The 20,941-nt window shown below is 36.8% G+C and overlaps 1 protein-coding gene across 1 annotated transcript in view; it reads left to right on the forward strand.

Moving 5' to 3' along the window:
* Positions 1-20,941, forward strand: part of npr2 (natriuretic peptide receptor 2) — a 67,477-nt gene that overhangs the window by 9,258 nt on the left and 37,278 nt on the right. The window contains exons 2-7 of the mRNA XM_020636052.3: positions 1,323-1,504; positions 6,394-6,507; positions 6,891-7,026; positions 8,934-9,028; positions 14,462-14,597; positions 15,891-15,975. Coding sequence (XP_020491708.1) covers positions 1,323-1,504; positions 6,394-6,507; positions 6,891-7,026; positions 8,934-9,028; positions 14,462-14,597; positions 15,891-15,975 — 748 coding nt within the window. The remainder of the gene's footprint in view (positions 1-1,322; positions 1,505-6,393; positions 6,508-6,890; positions 7,027-8,933; positions 9,029-14,461; positions 14,598-15,890; positions 15,976-20,941) is intronic.

The raw sequence follows: 20,941 nt of genomic DNA on the forward strand, positions 1-20,941 counted from the left end.
GTCTAACACATGAGGAAATGTCTGCTAAGTGGGAGGACTGCATGCAGTCTGACATATGCTGCGAATGGAAATTATGCTACGTTTTTTTTTTATTCACAATGCAGGCAGGAGGGTGTAGGAGTGAAGAGACACTGCCAGAGCCTCTAAGTGACATTTCAGGTGTGAATCCTGCATAGGCAAAGATTCAGAGTGCAAAGCAAACTTTCCTTTTGTTTTGTATACAAGCCAAGGTATTCTAAGTACCAGAAAATATCAGGCACGATAAGCTGGATGAAACTGAAGCTTTTTTTAATGGATGCAAAGTTCTTCTATGGCGGCTTTGGTGGAATATTGATCCACCTTTGATCTCATTTTAACAAAAGAAACTGATACTAAAGCCATCCATTGACTGTGATATGTTCTTGATTCAAATTAAATAAATGGTGGAAAATGTTTCTTATGTCTGTGTTAAACAGACAAAATGTGCATGCGCTGCTACACAGAGCACTTAAACTGAGACGTACAGAAGCAAGTGCAGCCACAGTAAATGTACCAATCTGAATCGCTCACAGCGTTAAGCATGGTGCAATTATCAGAATTATTACAATATTTGAACGACAACAATAAAACAGAATCCTGTTTTAGTGTATTTTCTTCTTTATGTATCTCTCCCAAATTTCCTCCAAGCTCACTATGGATGTTTTGAAACTCCACACAGCCGAGGTTCAAAACAACACCACTAAACTGGCTGAAAGGACATTTTTGGTTTTGGATGAGCTGCACATAAAATCAAGGAGTTTATTTACTGCTAGTTTAACTCTGCCCTCTTTCAGCAGGCTCCTCCCACTGCTCCTGTCAACCCCTCCAGTGTGTTTTCCCCATGCCTTATGCTCAGCAGCTTCAGATGTTATGTCAGTTGTGTTTGCGTCCGTCTTGGATGTTGAGCTGGCTTTTCATGTATCCCCTGCCGTACATCTGGTATTTATTTGTTTATGCATAGCGCCTGTTTTGACTTTAAAGAGTCATGTGTGGATCACTGCAGAGGCTCAAAACACGACAATACAGATGATACAAAAAATCAGAACAGCATGTCAACTCCCTAAACACAAATTATTGAGACCTTGAAGTCTTGTTCACTTTAAATAAGCCTGTTTCCAATACAAAGCATTTCGTTTTCAATGATTATCCTGAGTGCGAGTGTAAGAAAAAAATACAAAATAATGCAAGTGGCTTCATGAGAATAAAGAAATATCTGAGAGACTCTGTAGTGTTCGAGGTATTTTGAAGGATCAAGTGAGTTATTGAGACAAACATCTTTATTTTGTATCTTCTTCTGTCTGCAGTTGTTTACATCTGTGGCCCTCTGGACACATTCCTGAACATCATGAAACTGTTTCAAAGTGAGATCCAAGACCCAGAGAACTACGCCATCTTCTATCTGGACGTGTACGCTGAGAGCTTGGCGGATCGCAAACCGTGGCAGAACTCAGACACGGACTGGGCCGATCCCATCAAGGTCTTTAAGGTACCGTGAACACGTATCACACCCGACATGTAGCAACAGGCAGGCATTTAGTTGGATCACTGCTTTGGATAAATTGTGTTCAGATTTTTTTATGTTGATTTATCGAATGTGGACTGTCACAGTTTCGCCCACTTTGTAATTAGAGACAGGAAATTATACGAGACCAAAACCACCATTTGGAATGAGAAATGAATGTCTCTGACAACTGGTATTTAATTTGTCGTTTATTTATTCATTTTCTCTCCAAATCCCATAATCTTTATCAGACGCCACTGACTTAGTTTGACAGAATAAAGTCCTCAGATCCAGCTGAAAATGACATTTAGTAAAAGTTCTCTCAGAATCATTTGTGTCTTATTAAATATTACTGGTACTTCTACAAATATTCTTGACACAAATTAAAATCACACAAAGCTTTTATGTTAATGTATGTATAAGAGAAGCTTACGTGCGCTCTAACTAATCATCCTTGGAGGTAATTTTGCCACTGAGTGGGCAAATTGAGTCTCCAAGAGGTAAAGCACCCCTCGACCCTTTGGACCACTTTGAGGAGTAAAATTCTTGCGTGACATTAACAAATCTGTTTTCACAGGAAGCCATTTAGCCAAACAAATTAACGCTCAGAGACATATTGTAAGAGAGTGGGCACAGAGTGTGTCGCTTGCTAATTGATCTCCCTAAATGTCAAACTGGCTTCTCTTAATTCTTTTTAATTCAGTTTTCACAAAGGTTTGAAGGAGAGAGGCAGTCTTAATATAAATATAGTATAATATTGAATTGATTGTGGCAACATCTCCCATAATGGACTTAACATATGTTTGCTTAAAATGCATTAAGTGCATTTGAATAATTATCTTAAATTAATGTAAATTAAATTGTTTCTTTGCCTTCCATTCACACGGCTTAAAGGTGGTTTTAAGTGTAGTGCTTGCTTGCATATCCTTGCACACTACACCTCTTTTTTTGGGGCTTTTTATGCCTTTATATAGACACAGGACAGTGGATAGAGTAGGAAACTATGGAGAGAGACAGGGCGGGAAACAAGATGGGGAAAAGGAGCCACAGCTGGGACCTGATCCTGGGTTGCCCGCTATAAGGACTGTAGCCTTTGTACATGGGGAACACAAACTAACCACCAGGCCACCGGTGCCCCAATTTACAGCTCTTGTGAACACATAAATAACTTCTCTAGGGATGTTTTGACCAAATCTACCATCAATGATGCAGCGCCATTACATAGAAACTAAAAGCAAAGATAGAAACAGACATGAATAAGTGTTTGACGACACAAATGCAAAATAATAATCATACTTTTTTTGTGTAAATAAAACTGCAGTTTACTCATTTCACTCATCAAACAACAACTTCAGTCAGCTCACACACGCTCAAGAGATTGCAGTTTGCGTCATTATAGCTAAGAGTTGGATTATTTTTCAAGAGCAAAGCTGTTTAAGATTGAAGGCAAGACTTACTTACTAATGAAGGGATATTCTGAAACAATGCATCGGCATTACACAGTTTAAATATCACACAAAGGGATCTCAGTTTCTGTTTCTCTGGATGTGAACTGCTTCTAACCTTGGCAAAGGAGCAAAACTATGGACGCCTTTTTCGCTGATTCTGCAAGGCGTTAATTCGTCTGCAAGCGATAACAGAGCTCATTATAGCAATGTGCTTTTCTCAGAGCTGTTACCGCTTGTGGGAGATTGTGGTGGGACTCCAATGACTGTTGTGACATAAAAAATGATCCATAGCTCTTTCTGTGAAGAGCAAAGCGTGATGCCTTCTAGAAATGTGGAAATCTTGTTTTTGAAATAGCAGCAAGCAACAAACTCAAAGGTCATATTTGGACTGAAATGTCTGGCTAAATATTTTATTTATATATTGGAACACTTGGTCAGGTGTTAAATGGTTCTTTCAATATATTTTTTGTTTAGAGGAAATTGTAAACAACATATATCAATATAACAATCTATATCATGCAAGAAATTATAACACTGGTACTGCCACTCTCTGTATTTTACCACCAAGAGCTTTTGCATCATTTCACAAGACACATTATTCAAACTCACAAAGACAAGGCTATGCTTGAATGAACTCACCACTTTGTCTTACTCTTGCTTTATAAAATTGTTATTAAACTATGTTTTAGTTCACTTGGAGGTCTTATCATCTTTTATCAAAGGAGTATAAAAAGTGCTCCAGTTTGTCCAGTATTCAGCGTCATTATGCAGTATTAGGCAAAGTTCCCTTTTCTTTTATAGTCAACTGTGAGAACCTGCAATTCTCCGCCATGAATACTTTTAGGAGAGCTTTATAGATTTAAAAGACTAGAAGGATTTTATACTGTCAAAAATAATGGCCATTAGGGTATAATAAAGGATTTTATGTAATGCTGAACCTAAAAAAGGCTGAAACACAATTATTAAAAAGAAAATAATCAATCCCCACGCTCTCTGTCTCTCCACGATTGGCGAGAGATGCAAAAACGGGAGGGTCTGACCTCCAGAAATATAGTTCTTGACTTCTAAACTTGTTTTAAATTTAATTTTACTACTCCATGCCAGTATCCTATCTCTCCAATACAGGGGAAAAAAAGGTTAGATGGCATGCAAACATCTGACAGACTCCAGATAAAAAAAAAGGAAATACACTGAAGTAGGTCAGCCCTTACTGTGATTTGCCCTTCTAAAATATAAGCTAGTTAGCCTGTGGTGAAGCAATTATTATTTTCTTTTATTTCCTTTAGAGGCATTTATGTTTCTAAGATTTAATTTGAAATGACTTCTATTCAGAAAACTAAAGTAAGAGGGGCAATTGAATTGGACATAGGCTATACATTTGTCAGTGTTTTAATATGAGCTGATGTACAGAGTATTTAAGCTTTCTTACCTTCATCACAAATATTGGTCATAACATATCCCATGTAGCCTTTTGTTTGCACATTATATGTGGCTGATATAATTGGAGTGTATTGGGCTAAAATACAAAACATTGAACAGGTCATGATTTAGCGTACTGTTAGCCTTGGTTTTATTATTAGCATGCTAAAAGCTAAATGCATGTCAGCTCCTAACCAGTTAGCTATTTAGTCTGTTTGTTACTGTTTTGTTTAGCAGTTTTCTGTGTGTTGTAGTTAACAAACTATGTTTTTGGCTGATATCATTTGAATGTAACAGGGTGCAAAGGTCCCTTGGGTTCATTAAAAGTAGCAATGACTGTTAGCATGCTAATAACTCAGCGCCTGTTAGCAGGTAAGACTTAAGTTGCATTGTAAGTATGCAGTTTGCTACTAACTAGGTATTTGGTGTTTGCTTTATTATCATAATACATTTGTTTCCCAATTTCAAGTGATAATATAATTGTGTCAGAGGGATAGTGGTCTCAAAACACGGCATGGTCTGACTTGTAGCTAAAGCTCATTAGCATGCTAACTGTCAGGTTAACAAGCCAGCTGTATAGTCAGTTCACAGTTTGTGTTTGCCAACTCTGCAGTTTTATATTATTATTTACTTGTACATTTAATTAATTTTACTGATATCAAGAGGACTTTAGAAATATTCTGCTAACATTAAAACTAACAGGGCAGAAATGACTACTGACTTTGGTTCAATATCTGCTAGCTGGTCAGTTAGCTGCATAGTCAATAAAAAGTTTGTGAACATGAATCATGAACAACAAAAATATTTTCTTTACAACAGAAAGTATAATTTGGGGATTTGCTGTGCTGAGAAACAACATGATCAAAAGTTGCAAGATGCAGGAACTCTTAAGTTTTCTGACTGAAAACGAAGAGACAAAACAGATTCAGTTCACCATTAAACATGAATTAAAAGTCATTTAACAGGATGAAGCTGTATCAAAAAACATTTTACAAGAATTTAAATTGGTTTTCATTTTGCAGAAAAGTATTATACTTGCATACTGTATTTTCTTAAACCACCCACCTCATAAGCAAGATAGTTACACAGTGATGTTGTATCATCATCCATTGCTCATTTTACTTTTCCCTTTATTGGCTTATTATGTATTTATCTTTAACATGGACAGCCTTGTAGATTGGAGTCAAGTTGATTGATTGATTGATTGATTAAATTTATTTCAGACATATCAAATAAAATCAAACATATCAAAAATACAAAACAAAATGAAAAGCACAATTATACAATAAACAAAAAACAATGTTCAAATTATTTCACAAAAAAAGAAAAAGAAAAAGAAAATTACACATATTCAATTGGTATGCCTGAAAAGGAGCAGGAAGAAGTATAAAACTGATTTAATCCTACCACAGCTCAATAATTAATATTTATTAAATTAACTTGTTCCTTATAATCTCTCTATATATACATTCTATCTATATACAATTTGCTATACTATATTTATGATACTATATTTGATATTTACAATCCAATGATTTTCCATACATATATACAACTTGATATACTATGATTTTTTATCATTTATATATTTATACAATCCATATATCTATATCTATATATGCATATCTATTTGTACAATTTGATGTACTATATTCATATATTTATACAATCCGTATATCTATACAGTTTGCTATAGTATGTTTACAATTATACATTTGATACAATCTATATATATACAATTTGATATAGGCTACTATATGTACAATTTACATATATATATAATACACATTAACATACACCTGTGTATACAAAACTTGTATACACTAGTTTCTTTTATGTGTACAAATATTAATTCTTACCCTTAAATGCAGGAGGCTGAGATTCATTGTTTTTTTCAGCCTGATGAAGACAGACACATTGAATTATTGATGACGAGTAACACTTACAGTAAATATCCATATCTTATACTGTTGTATTTTAATGTTTATCCTTTTGTGTCTCTGTCAGTCTGTTTTCGTCATAACGTACCGGCCTCCTGATAATCCAGAGTACAAAGACTTCCAGAGCAGACTCCATGCCAGAGCTCTGAAGGATTTCGGTGTGCAGTTGGAACCCTCGTTGGTGAGTTACTGCCAGCCTGTAAAAACTTGACGTGTTCTCAGCAGCATCACAACCTCTTTAATCTTTTATTAGACATTATATGGAGAAAAACACCCACTGTGCTGTGTAAATGTCAGCTGTAAATGATGAATGATGTTGATAAAGATGTAAGCAATTAATCGTTTCTCTTTTATTACTGTCTTAAACGTACTTGGCACTTAAAACTGGTTAAACTCGTCATCATTTCATAAGCATGCTTTTGTTGGCATGATGGCTCAAAGAGTTTCCTCCATTAACATGTTAAGTATTTTTTATTATCCCATCATTAAGGTCAGTCATTACTGCGTGTAATGAACAAATTACCAAAGTGTTGATAGTTTAAACACACGCCTTTCGTCATGCAGATGGACTACATTGCTGGCAGCTTCTATGATGGTTTCGTGCTGTATGCAAGGGCTTTGAACGAGACGCTGGCAGAGGGTGGAGCCCAGAACGATGGAATAAACATCACAATGAGGACGCAGAACCGCAGGTTTTGGGGTGAGTAAATGTTTGTTGTTGTTGTTAAAATGTAACAGTTTAATGTACTCGTCAGCTACTTTTTGAGTAGTGATGTGTAAATGTGTAAGAAAATACAAAAAGACATCAAATAAATCACATAAATTCACAAAAATACCCATTGCAAACCATCTGCGAGAGTAAAACATTTTTAAAATAATTAAAAAAAAACACTAAAAGGTTTATAATTTACATTTGAGCCCCCAAAAGCCCTACGTTAATAAAACACCATTACAGCAACCCTAAAATGAATGCCAACTTTAAGAAGCTTATGTAACTTGAGGGGGGAGCCTTTATTCAAAACTATGATAGAAAATGAGCAGTTGCTTTTTGTCACTCTTAGTTTGGCACTCAGTATAGCCTGCAGGATGTGATTAGATGACTTTAGTTGCTGCTCAGTGGTGTAAGGTTATCTAAATCTAAAAATGAAAACATGAACACCATTGGCATTAAGTGCAGTCAGGCATAAATGAGATAGATGTGAGAACCAGTCCTAGTTAGGATGCTAGCTGCTGCATTTTGAACAAGCTGAGGATGTGCCAAGGTAGTTTGATAATTGTGGGTGAAAGGGTCCTTCCATAAGTCAGTACAGACATGCATGCTGTTTTAAGGCCATTTATTGGTTCAGTTTTTTGTTTTTGTTTTACAATTTAAGCTAAGTGCAGTCCTTTCTAGTGGCCAAACAGATGCAATGATTATAAATCAATGTGATGATAAAGCTACGGCTACATATTGATAAGTAGTGCCATCCATGTACAGTATGTGATCAAAATGAATACGTGAAAGTCTCCACCTCCACATGAAACACTGTCAGGTGGCTCCACATAAAGCCATTACTGCCTCTCAAGCCACAGTGAAAAGTGCTCGACTATCAACATACAGTGAGTTGAATTGACCTACCCAGTGGGCTTTTGTTGGAAAGCACCATTGACCCCAAAATGAGATTAAAATATACCCTTTCAGCACAATAATTATAGCATCATTGCACCGTTATTACACATCACTCCAGTTAATAGGCCATCAGATGCTTGATACGAGTGCTCACACACTTCCTTGTTTACTTTGCTGGCTGCCACATTTGATCTCACGTCATTTTGGAAAGAAGCAGAACAATAGGATTTTGTTGCTTCAGTTTAAAAGGGTTTACTGGGGTTATTTTGCTCAGCATGATGGAAAGAAATACAAGAAAACCAGGGCACATGTTCAGCATAATAAGAGGGAAGTTGTGCTAAATTGTTGAAGATGTTTTGACAATGACTGCACTAAAGATAATGTTAAATGTTGTCTGGTTTTACAGAAGCAAAAGATTTCTCAGATATCTAATTTTGGCTTCCAATACCGACGTCACATTTGTACTTTTCACTTTCTACTAAAAGATCTGTGGGTAGAGATGAAAAGGAAACACACTATGAAAGTGACAACGCTGGAAATAATGCTGCAACTGTCTTGATTATCACCATTATGTGTTTGTACAGATCCAGTAGTACTGTTGTGTAAAGAAAACCAAGCTTGTTAGCATTACAGATGCTACCTGAATCAATGTTTGCACATCAGTAACAATTCAAAACAATTTCTCCTCCAGGTTGACTTGAAAGATCAAGGTATTCTTGTTTTTACAACTAAAACGCTGCAGAATTGCCTTGAACTTAACTGAACTACACAGGGATTGTGATACATGAGTTTAGTAAAAACACTTAAATGATAGAGAGGAATCTCAAGTTAATGATTCAAATACTATAAATCGCCTGAAAAATCTGTGATGTGTGGGTGACTCATCCAAATTCATAAGAGGGAAGATGTAATGGGCACTTAGGAGTTTGTTGTAGTACCATACATGACGTTGCATCGTCTGAATCAGACCCTTATGTGAACTTGTTTTTATTTTTTAGGTGTCACAGGGCTTGTTACTACGGACCACAAAAATGCCAGGGATATAGACGTCAACCTCTGGGCGATGACGAACCAGGAGACAGGAGAGTACGGGGTAAGTCATGCTTAAGTACACTTGGTATTTAATGTGATAGTGATCTTCTTCAGAGTATTTTATTGGGGAGTTGCAAATGACTGAATCTCCATTTAGAGGCAATTTTTCCCTCTGTTTAAAGTTCATACACGAAGGGGACAATTTGTACTGGCCAATTAAATGTTTTAGCAAGAAGAAACAGGAGTGGATATGAAAGAACAGAAGTCAGTGAGTCGAATGTACGTTGGGATTATTGAACAGGCCTAACAGGCAAGGGCCCTGAGGAGGCTAAGGAGACAAGGGGCCCTTGATATAAGACATTGCTTATTTAATAGTTATTGTTTATTGTGCAAAAGTGAAAGAAACCATAAGAGTTCCAAAAAAATCACAAAGAACTCAAACCAACTACAAATATAAATCCAAAGAGGTATAAGACAACTTTAAAGAGCCTCAAACCAACTACAAAGATGCATAACTTATCTAGAAAGAGATACAAACTACTACAAAGAGACACAGATCTACTACAAAGCCGTGCAAAATACACACAAAGATATCATTGACACAGTATGGACACACACTGACTACAAAGAGACACAAACAGCTCCAGACTCAAACCAAAGAGACACAAAAACAACCCAAAGAGACACAAAACAAAATGCAAAAACAACACCACGTCGCATTTAAGACTACAAAGGGACCCAAAATGACTAAGAATAACTACAAAAAGGAAATACAAAGAGATGTATTTGCAAAAATGTGCAATGTGCAAATACAGTAAGATGGCAAAGACTTTACAGTTGTAGATTTACCTCAGCAAATTACCACACAGTGTATTTTTATATATGTATTATATCTGTTTTTTCACTGTCTAGCAGTGGTCAATGCTGTTTGTAAACATTGGAATTGTGAATGGTTATGGCTGGGAAATCCTCCCATGAGAATGATGTGGGATATGTAAAAGAATAACCTCGACTTACACAGAAACAAATTGTTGGAGCAAACAATATAACCATGAGTGCTTTTACATCTCTTTTGAGCATTTTGGACCCAGAGAAACATTTGTTGGCTCAACATTTCATAGCTAATAGCTTTCAATGAGTTTAAACTGAAATCATCAGTGGTTGGGCTCAATGCATCCTAATTCAACGGATGAACCAAAAGCAAGTTTTTTTTTTTTAAATCAACAAAATAGTGTTTGAAACAAAAAAAAGAAACCATTTGGTTACATTCCTGAAATGAGAGATACCTGGTCCTCACTGCAGCTGCCTGTCATGTTTATTTCAAGCTAAAGATAAAGACACTGTTGAAAAACAGAGACACATATCGACATCAGAAAGACATTAACAGCTATAACACATAATTTTCAATGGCAGTGGTGATCATTTACCTCCTCCATCATCCCAGTCTTGTCGTGTTTGTTGCTTTCTCTACTTTAAGAGCTAAGGTAACGGTTGGCTGGATGGACCAACATCTGTGATAACACCTAATTGGACTGGACTTTATTAAATGCCTACGAGTGCAGTGGTAGATAGAGGAACAATGCCGACAGGGACAAACAGATTGTGTCCTGCTGCGGTTCAGAAGAAGATTTGGCATTGACACATTTTTGTTGGGCATGGACCGGGCTGATAAGCAAATGAGGAGGGACTCAGCAAACCTTTTTTTTCATACTATGTTATCAGTTCAGGGCTGCCACCATATCCTTCCTTTTCTTTGTAGTTTTTTTTAATGCTAGTGCTGAGCTGATACCTTCCAGCTGAAATATAAACATAATTTGCTCCTAAAGGCAAAAATGATTAGGACTCTTATCATTGGCCATTATGTGTGGGATCATGTGTGGCATACTGTTTTCTAACTCTGTTCCCTTATTTCTTGATCCTAAAACATCATCCATGATAATTCCTAATTAAAGGTGCTGTATAATTAAAGTAAAACGAGAAGAAGTTGTATATATTTTCTTATAGGTCCTGTTGCTCTTTCTGTCTGTGAGACAATGTTTGGATGAGTTCAATTAAGACCAGTATTAGTGAAAAGTGTTCTGAAAGGCTTTTTATTGTTAGTCGAAGAGTTCTTGTTCAGAATACTTTTCAGTTATTTAAAAAAAAAATTCAAGGTCGAGCTAAAATCAGGGGAGTTTTGTTGGGAGAATATTTTCCATCATCTCAATCATTTGTTGTCAGTTGGTCAGTAAACTCAATCATTCTTTCATCACCCTGACATTATGTTAATAACAAACTTGTTTCAAATCTTAAGTCTCAGTTTATGCAAAAAAAGAAGTTAAATGAGGAACATTGTCAACAACCAAAAGGTGCTCTTTCTCCTGCACCAAAAAGAAAGAAGCAGACTGTAGTCCCCTACAAGGAGTTGTATGCAACTACACACACAAGAGCTGCTGTCAGTCTGAAGTAATGAGTGTGATTTGATATTTGGACACTCCCTTGCTGTTAAGTTACATGTTAGCAAGACTATGGTGAATATCTCGCTAGTGGCATGCTTGCTTGTAAAGCTAACATTGACCACAGATAATAAAAACCATTGCACACATCGGCAGCTGTGATTCTGTCAAACTACACAAAGTATTGATATAAAGGCAATATTCTCTTTATAGCGTTTCATAGTGTATTTTGTCCACCACGTCCTGTCCCCCTTCAGACCAGGATAGTCTCCCACTGTGAGGTGCATGTGTGACCAACCATATCAGGAGGATTTCAGGGGCATTCCTGAAATCCTCTACAAATTGCTAGGAGTGCATATGTGAAAATGAGTTGATAAGGCTGATTTACTTCATGTTTCTGAATGTGTGTAGTTTGAAACCACAGCCTGTGGTTGTTGATGTTACAAAAGCAAATGGATATTACTATCTGGAACATATTTTTGGTTTTTGACCTTTCTAGTGTTAAGATGCATTAAACCTCAAATTTCCCTCCCAGTTAAATGAAAATATTTGTGTATGTTGTGTGCCGTAAACATGGCTGTGAACTGCTCCAGTTCTGTGTGTTTTTTTCTCTGAGGGAGCAGAATTGGGTTAGCTATATGTAACTTCAGTTAGATTTTCACAGCCGTCCTCAGGGGTAGTCAGCTGGACTTCCTGGTCCGATTTATTCTTGTCTTTTGATTGTTTGATTCATATCGCTCATTGACCCCTAGTAGAAAGCTGTCTGGTTGAAAACATCACAGGGTTGTTTCAGCTTTGAGGCATCTTAGTTCAACAAAAAACTTTCATTTTTAAATAATATACCAATTAGAAAGACTCAGAAATAGATTTAAAAAAATATATATTATCTAAATTATAACCCATTGCTAAAATAGAGGGATGTGGCTGTGTTCATATTTATTTTATGTAATTGCTTTTCATCTGACATTTCTGTGAATGCAGTAAAGGGCTAAAATGGAAACAAATAATACGCATCAAATGGTTTATAAATCCACTTCAGTCACTTGAAAAAAAATATGTACTCACGTAAAAGGATACCCAAATTTGTATTCTATGCTTTGCCATAAGCTTGTGCCTACATTACCCACAATGCAACTCAACCAACAACAGTTTGGTTACAGATTTTTGTATGTGTAACACAAGTAGTGGCTAATGTAACCTTGGATTTCCAACCCTATTCTTCAAAGATAATTCAAATACCATTTTTTAACTAATCTATGCAATTTGTGCTTTTTTAAGTGACATTGTTTAAGGTCTTCTATTATATTTTGTGTAAGGTCTTCTGGGCTTTATGTAATCTTTTTTCCTTTATGGAGGAGTTGTCCAATAATCACAAAGCAACATGTGTCCCTCCTTGATTTGATAGCATACAATTGTTTCTACATTTTAAGGTAAAGCCAATTACTGTTTTGAATGAATGTGACCCCTTTCCATAAAGAAATACCTATTGGTGTAGTTTACAGCCATCAACCAACATTTGACCATATAAATAGTAAATATATGAACACTTATTTAACTGTGATATGTATATGTACGTATGTGTTCTCAGTGAATGCAGTGAACTCTCCTTACATCATTTCAGAAATGAGAGATATGAGTTTACCCAAGATGACGTGACTTGTTGGAGGACATTATTTGGCTGAGCATGGCAGTAAACAGAAAAAACAAACTGTGGCTATTTCAGACTTTTGCACCCCCAGCCCCTTCCTTTACCATCACGTTCTGCATTGTTTTGATGACCCTCTGTGGGGGTGATGGCCCCAAAGGTTTTAGCAGAGAAGACCTAACATGCTGGGAGCATAGGTTGAACACATAAAAACTCCTACAGCCAGTTAGAAACACAGGAGTCGAGTTTCACAGCAGGACAACAGATGCAGCTCTTAGACAAAATAGAGCTCACTCACACACAAGCTATTCAGGATGTTTGTGAAACAGTTAGGAGCTGTTCCCCACCTGTGTTATAGTCTACATGACATGACATGACGAGCTTACTTCCAGCTTACTTCCTGTGTAAATCTACAATTGTAAAGTCTTTGCCATCCTATTGTTTAGAAATAATCAAAGGCCTGTCTCATGTTGACGCCTGTCCCAAATAAATGCCGGTTCATTTTATAGACTGAGGTAAATAAAAGCCTTGGCTATTTATAGAAGTTTTACGGTAAGCATATTTCCCCGAACTCTATACTACTCTATATGAATATTTCATGCCTAAACTCTAAAAAGTATTAGATAGATAGATAGATAGATTTACTTTATTGATCCCAAACTGGGAAATTGTGGTGTTACAGCAGCAAGTTATCAGAGCAAATAAAACAATATAAGAATAGATACAAAGTAAATAAGCACTTAGAATATAAAAAATAAAAATAAGAGATATATACCTCAAGGATTTAACTTAACATTACTACTAGACTAAAATATGAAAAATTAAATCCAACATTTTTCCAGGCATGTCAACTGAATGTAAACATACTTGCTGGAGGTAAGAGATGTACATGTTCAAAAAACAGTGATGACAGTGGTAAATGTGCAATAACGATATAGTGGGTCATCCAGAGCTGTGAAATTTAAGTTATGTTGAAGTTGTTGTTGACTTTTGGCATGAAAAGTGGTCAAATACTAACTAATCCCAGCACAGTAGGACAGGGCCAGGCAAAAAGCTACATTGGTAAATAAATGGTATCTTCAGCAAAGCTTTGAGATGGAGGCGAACATCAGCATGCTAACATGCTCACCAGTAAAATTGTGACATACAAATGTTACGTAACATAAAGATATTATGTCTTATACCCGTCTGAGTTGTTGATAACTGTGAGAAGTCATTCTTGTTCCAATTTAAATTAATGCTGTTACAACTTTGTGTCCCGGGAACACATCCACTAGTTTCACTTCCTCTAATCAATCAAAGAAAAGTAGAAAGTGAAGTATGTTAGAGGAGCTAGGAAGTGAGCTAACAACAAGATCCCTGTATCTGTCTTTTCATCCATTTAATAGAGCATTCTTCCCTGTCTCCTTTGCAGCTTGTTGCATACTACAATGGGACAACTAAAGACATCATTTGGTCCCAGATGGAGAAGATCCACTGGCCCAATGGGGGCCCACCGCTGGATAACCCCCCCTGTGTGTTTTCCACAGACGACCCCTCCTGCAACGATGGTATGATAACATCTAACCATTTACTTATGGATTATCATTCATGTTTCTGAATTGGATTATTTCTTCTATCGCTCATCAGATTTATATATTACATTTCACTTATAAAATATTACCTCTTAAACTGTACATAGCCTGGGATGTATTCATTGATATGCTGATGATAAATGTGTTTTCTTCAAAATTCATCAATTTTTTTTGTAAACGAAGTGCTTACACGTTTACTGACTCAAATAAAAAGCAGTCTAAAAGATGAGTGGTGGAAATAGTGTCCACAGAGTTACAGTTTCCCAAGGGAAATGTCACCAATGATACATTTAGGAGGAAACAACAGCAATTATAAATGTATTTTGGTGAGAAGGAGGGATAATAAGTGGGGATGCAATAAATCTGAAGCAATCTGCAAAGAATTTGTGGAGTAAAGAGGCCTGAGGTCGCCTTCCCCAGTGTCTCTTTTAGCACTAAAAGCAATGAATGATCAGGATTAATTCACATTGAAGATCCAAGTTAAACAACATGCACAGCCACATAAAGCACAATTACCACAATGTGTCAGCTATAGAATAAAGAAACCCACAAGGTCAGTATATTGTACGCTATTCCACTGTTATCTTAGTTCTACAGGTTTGCTGGAAGATTATAAGATCAGTAAATAAAAAATAAAAAAATGTTGAATTTTCCAGAATTTTTCCTAGTTTGTTCACACATTGGCTCATGTTTACTTCACATGAAAATGGAAAATGTCATCAGGGGGCTGGCAGGAGAAAGTTTTTGCAAAGTCATCGTTGAGATTCAAACATGCATCTCGCACTGAAAATTTCAGGAAATTTCATAACTTTTGTACATGTGTGAAAACACCAAGAGTTTTTACATATATTTGATGATTCAGAATATGAATTTGATTGTTTAGTAAATGTTTCTTCATGGAATTTTTCTATGCAGTATTTCTGCAAAACTTTAAGCCGCAAGAGTAATTTGCAGTCATTGTCGGAAATGATATATTCCAAATGATGCGTATCATCTAATCCTCTGATTTACAGCAGGATGTATAATTAGTCTCAATCAGGGTTTTAATTATATACCAGAAATGTCAGAGCTGTATAATTGTGTGAAATTGTTGCCGGTGTGTGTGGCTGACAGATTGCTAAAGCAGTGCAGCTGTACTTGAGGAAGTCACAGCTGCGTTTTCACAGCAAAGGGCCTTTTTTTCTTTTTCTTTTCAAAGATATGAATGTGGACATCTGTTGAACATATGAGAGAAGCTGACTGAGTGTTGAATCCTTCCTCTCTTTCCAGGTCATCTGCCAGTTCTGGGAATTGTGGCGGTGGGATCCGGCTTAGCGCTCATCATTTTTGGAATCTCTAGTTTCCTCATTTACAGGTGAGTTTGACTGAATCGAGATAATGCTTCCTGTCTTTGCTGCTTTCAGCTCAAACCGTATAAAATGCAGAGATTGATTTTTCTTTCACTGAAAGACAGAAAGAAAGAAAGAAAACAAAGAGCGAGCGAGAGGTGTTTGAAACTGGATTTATGGGTAGTGCTGCTATAGGTGCCAGCGAGGTATTTACACGATTGTTTCCACAGCAACAGCTCAGCAGGTGACCGCGTTAAAGCAGCGGTGAAGTGTGCTGAAGCTGCCAAGCGATCTCATATACTGGCCCCAATCAACCAACACGGCTTTTCTCACGTAATGATTATTAGTGTGGTTATTAACTTTGTTTTCTTTGACTGGACTTAAGCTAAATGCCACCTATTTAAATGACTCACACAACACTGATGTCAGAGGAAAAGCAGGCAAGGTCTTTTGAAGTGCTTCTCTCAAAGGAATACATGTTTGTTTATTGGCTGTTGTGACTCTTCAGGCTTTTAAAATGTGATATCTAATATCTATGACAAAAAGGGCAATTTCTTACAATGAAAAAATGTCTGCACAAACTTTAACACAGTACAAATGTTGTACTTATGAAGTCATTTTTGACAAAAACAAAAAAAATGTCAACCTGGTCATTGGTCCTAATATATGGAGATCTAGGTCAGTGGTTCATAACCTTTTCTTCTTCGTGTATCTTAGAAAGCTGAGCCTCCCCAGGACCAAAATGAAAAATAAAAACACATTTTAATTGTTTTCATTGATGAAAACCACAACAGGTATAGGCGTACACATTTTCTCTTACAAAAAGATGTACAACCTCCCTCAGATCTGAGGTAGTCTGTAAACATTTCCTCAGCTGGAATCCGGGGCTGTACTCTATCATGCATGCGTGATGGACAATGGAAAGTCCATATTTATATCTGTGGGCTCGATTATCGGTGGCACTCATAAGAACTACTATAAATCCAACTCTGCTGCATGAGAGCGTGTGAGTGTGTGTGCTTCTGTGTGTGTTTCTGTGTATATAAGACAGAAAGAGCGATTCTGCAAAGAGGAGTGTTTGGAAACGAATAGAAACAGAAACAAAAGCTGAGTGTATCAGCAAATGCACTTATATTGAACTGTGGAGTATGTGTACTGTTGTGCATCCTGTGTGTGTGGATTAAGCTCAGTGGACGTGCAGCATTGTGAACTCGTATAACCATCTCTCTAATGTGTCCTTTTAAATTCAGGATCATACTGCCACAGACTTTAGACTTTAGACAAGGTTTTAGGTGGTCTGAAGCACAATCGTTTTTGCGTCCTCAAAATAGGAATGCGTGACCACACCTCATTTTAAGACAAACAAACCCCTGGGAACTGACGAGAGCTCAAGTTCATTCTCTATTTCAACAATGTGAGCAGTGGGCGTTAAAATGACAAATGTGTCAGGAGGCAAATGGGAACATACAGTATGCTTAAGATTTACTTTCAAAAAATGGAATCTAAGTTACATACCTCAAGTATGTTTTGAACTTAATTACAACTATTAATAATTTACTTCTCATAATAGTTCAAAACTTCAGAAAAGTGAGGACTGAATCCAGTAAGTGACTGTTCCACAGACAGCGCTGGAAGCACTCACGACCTCCGTTTCAGAGTGTCTCACCAGCGATCATTGTTGCTAGGTTACGAACGTTAACTTCTGCTTCCTCCGGTAATGTCTAATTGGTGTGTTTTAGATAGCTCCGTGTGCTTAATATTGGCTTAAATTTAAGGAAATATCAGACAGAAAACATGGATATTATTAGTTTCCTGTCATCAGCAGCAGCTCTACCTGGAAACCGTTCCCTTGAAAAGATGAGTCAGACTAGTATCTGCTGCGACATTGTAGCTGACAAAGCCTGATATTGTATGTCCCACCCTGTCTTGATTCTGAATGGTCAGTGAGGGAGAACTAACATTGATGAATGTGGCGTTGTTCCAAAAGTTGAACTGTTTTCAACTGCGAGCACTTGAAAACGAGTGCTGCCAGCGCTGTCTTTGGACACAGGCCCCAATGATGCTCTATAGGGGTACTTAAAGGGTATTTTTGAAGTGTTGAATTCAGAAAACTCTGAATCAAAAAGGATCAGATTTCTTTTACTGTGTTGTTAATTATTTTTGGGGATGGGTTGTTCAAAGAAATTAACCATCATTTATTCAGTGTGTATTGAATACTAGCTACAGCCTTGGAAACAAAGTGATCTGTTTTAACACATTTTTATGCTTTCAGAAAACTAAACTTTATCGACTCAACAAAACAAGAAGTGGAAAACATGAAGAGCATCAGGCTGCAACACAAGTGACAATAGCGTCCTAAATTGAAATCAGACTGTGTGCTCTACTAGGCATACATCTAGATCATTTAGTGAACAATAAAATGAATTTCCTGGATGTAATTGTTAAAGTAAGTGTTTGGGTTAATTACAGCCACAGTCGAGTTGTACATCATTTAGATGAAATAATTACCAGCCACATTCCTAATGGTTAAAACTGTGTGCTCTGCATTTAACTGTGAAACTGAATTCAAATGAAATTGTCACAACGTCCCGAGTGGCACAGTCTACATGTTGACTGAGTGCTGGAATGAGCCTCGTCTAATTACGCAATGGGTTAATCATGCATGCACTGTAGCTGGAAGGAGTGCTACATTTTTGATATTGTCAGGGGTTCAACCTGCATGTAATGAATGCAAATGACTGATTCTATTTTCCCACTTTCTCATCGCTTCTTCTAAGGTGTTCTTAACATACACACTTAACAATAAATAAACACAGTTATGTCGGTTTTGTATGAAAAGAAAAATGTTAATATCAACTCTATCTTTTCAATCACACTGGTAATCTGATGATTTTTCTAATACTGACTATTAACACAAAGAAGTGTTAATCACCAGCCAAACACAATGGATTTTGATCAGAGGAATGGTGGAAGAAAGACGGAGGAGCAGCTTTCCACTCGAGGTAAATCCACTGATCCTGAATCTGAGTTCATGATTTTAACTACCAGATAATCAGACGCAGACTTTGTTCCTTATTCTGAAAATCTTCTTTTTCTGTTTTTTTTTCCCAGCTCCAGTATGATTTCCTAACTAGCTAGCAAGTTTTCCTGGACTCTTTGCCAGTAAGTTTTATAAAATATGATCTGCTTTTTATTTGAGTTCTTATTTTCTAAACTCGTGAATCCAAGTGTAACTTTTTCTGACTCATGGCAGCACGTATCTTGTTTCTGTTTTAGTATTCCCAAAGGGAAGTTGTGAGATGCATTTTTGGTCCTGCCTCACAGTTTTGCACCTTCTGCTCTAGCCCAGCTATATTTAGATTCATCATTTACATAAATGACAGTTTAATGCGTGGAAAGTTATTTCAAGCAAATCTAAATATGTTGCCCTTTTATTGGATTTGGAGGTGACTAGATGCGCCCTCTAAAGCCAAGAAACTGTAAATGTAAACCTCCTTTTAGAGTAAAATACACCATCAGTTTAGGCTAGAGTTTATTTCTAAAGAGTTTTCTGTTTGATAGCAAAGGCTAACAAACCATTTCTTGTTTTTGCAGACACCAGTGGAGCTATGCTGATGGACAGAGAGGCGAACACACAGCTGTCTTAAAGATCATCCGGTCACTGAGAGGCCTTCATGTTTAGTCCTTTCCAAAACACCACTAATATGTTCAAATACTCTGGAGTTCTGTCACTGTTTGTAGTCATTTTCAAAGTTTCTCTGCAATGGGGTTGCTTGAAAAGCATTTAGGGGGGTGCAATTTCTACGACTGATTTATTGATATTTATTTTATATATTTTTTGATAATAATAACGATAGAAAAAGTAAAGATATGAACATTCCTTTCACTTATATTTTTACTGCTGCTTCAATGTTTGTGACAAACATTTATAAAGAAGATTTTATACTCAAATTTATACAAATTCTAATTATGGGGTGAAGGGGATTTAAATCTTATATGAGGGGAAATTATTGGTGTATTTTTATATTACTAACGGGTGGCTTGGTGGGAAGATAATTTGCTCCTCTGACATGTAACAATTTGCAACTATTGCCTGTGTAAAAAGTACATGTTGGTAACAGTAAATGAAGATCTAATAAAAAGCTATACGAGTCTGAAATTGTCTGTCTCTTTGGATTTATTTATGGTACAACATACACTCCAGTAAAACATTTATATGTCCTAATTCAATCTAGAATTACAGTGTTACGTCTTTTTTCCTTTGCAAACAAGAGAAAGATTTCCTGGAAATAATCTTGTTTCAGGAGTATTGACTCATGAAATACAGCACGCAGATGACATTTTAAATGTTAGAAGACCAAATGACATGTGAAGACATTATTATTTTGCAGTGTGTACATACGCAAAAAATGTACACAAACACAGTTAAATGTGGTCCAGCAGCTTGGAGAAGGTTTAACCAGGTGGTGTGCAGCCCTCGGTTGATCTTGGAGTCTGGTGTGCAGCAGCAGTGTGAGGGGATGTTGAGCAGAGCAGGCGAGGCTCTGTTGTTTTAATGGAGGGGTTGGTCCAGCGGAGGTATTCACATATGGGACTTATGAAACAATAGGCCCAGTGTGGAGCCCCACACTTTGCCCCTCTGGCTGCCAGAGGTCTCTAAACGAGATTCCTTAAATAGAAAAATACCTTTTTTTTTTCTTGGGTGGTGGTGGTGGATGGGGCTGGCAGGCATTGGTGGTTTAATGGTGTTTCCTGTCCTCAAAATGGTTCATGTAAGCACAACCTAGTAGAGTGTTTGTGGATATAAAAAGCATCAGAATTCCCTACATTTCTGCTAAGTCCACCAACAACACAATCCTGGTGAAAAAGAGGTAAAAAAAATCTTAAGGGCCAGTCTTGGGGCCTGCCAAAATTGTTAAAAAGCAGTGATGTGCAGACTTTGCAATAATTTCCTGCCGACATCTGGAAGTGTTTTACACCTTTTAGATTGGG

Source organism: Labrus bergylta, chromosome 17 (genome assembly GCF_963930695.1).
Source record: "Labrus bergylta chromosome 17, fLabBer1.1, whole genome shotgun sequence".
Lineage (NCBI taxonomy): Eukaryota > Metazoa > Chordata > Actinopteri > Labriformes > Labridae > Labrus > Labrus bergylta.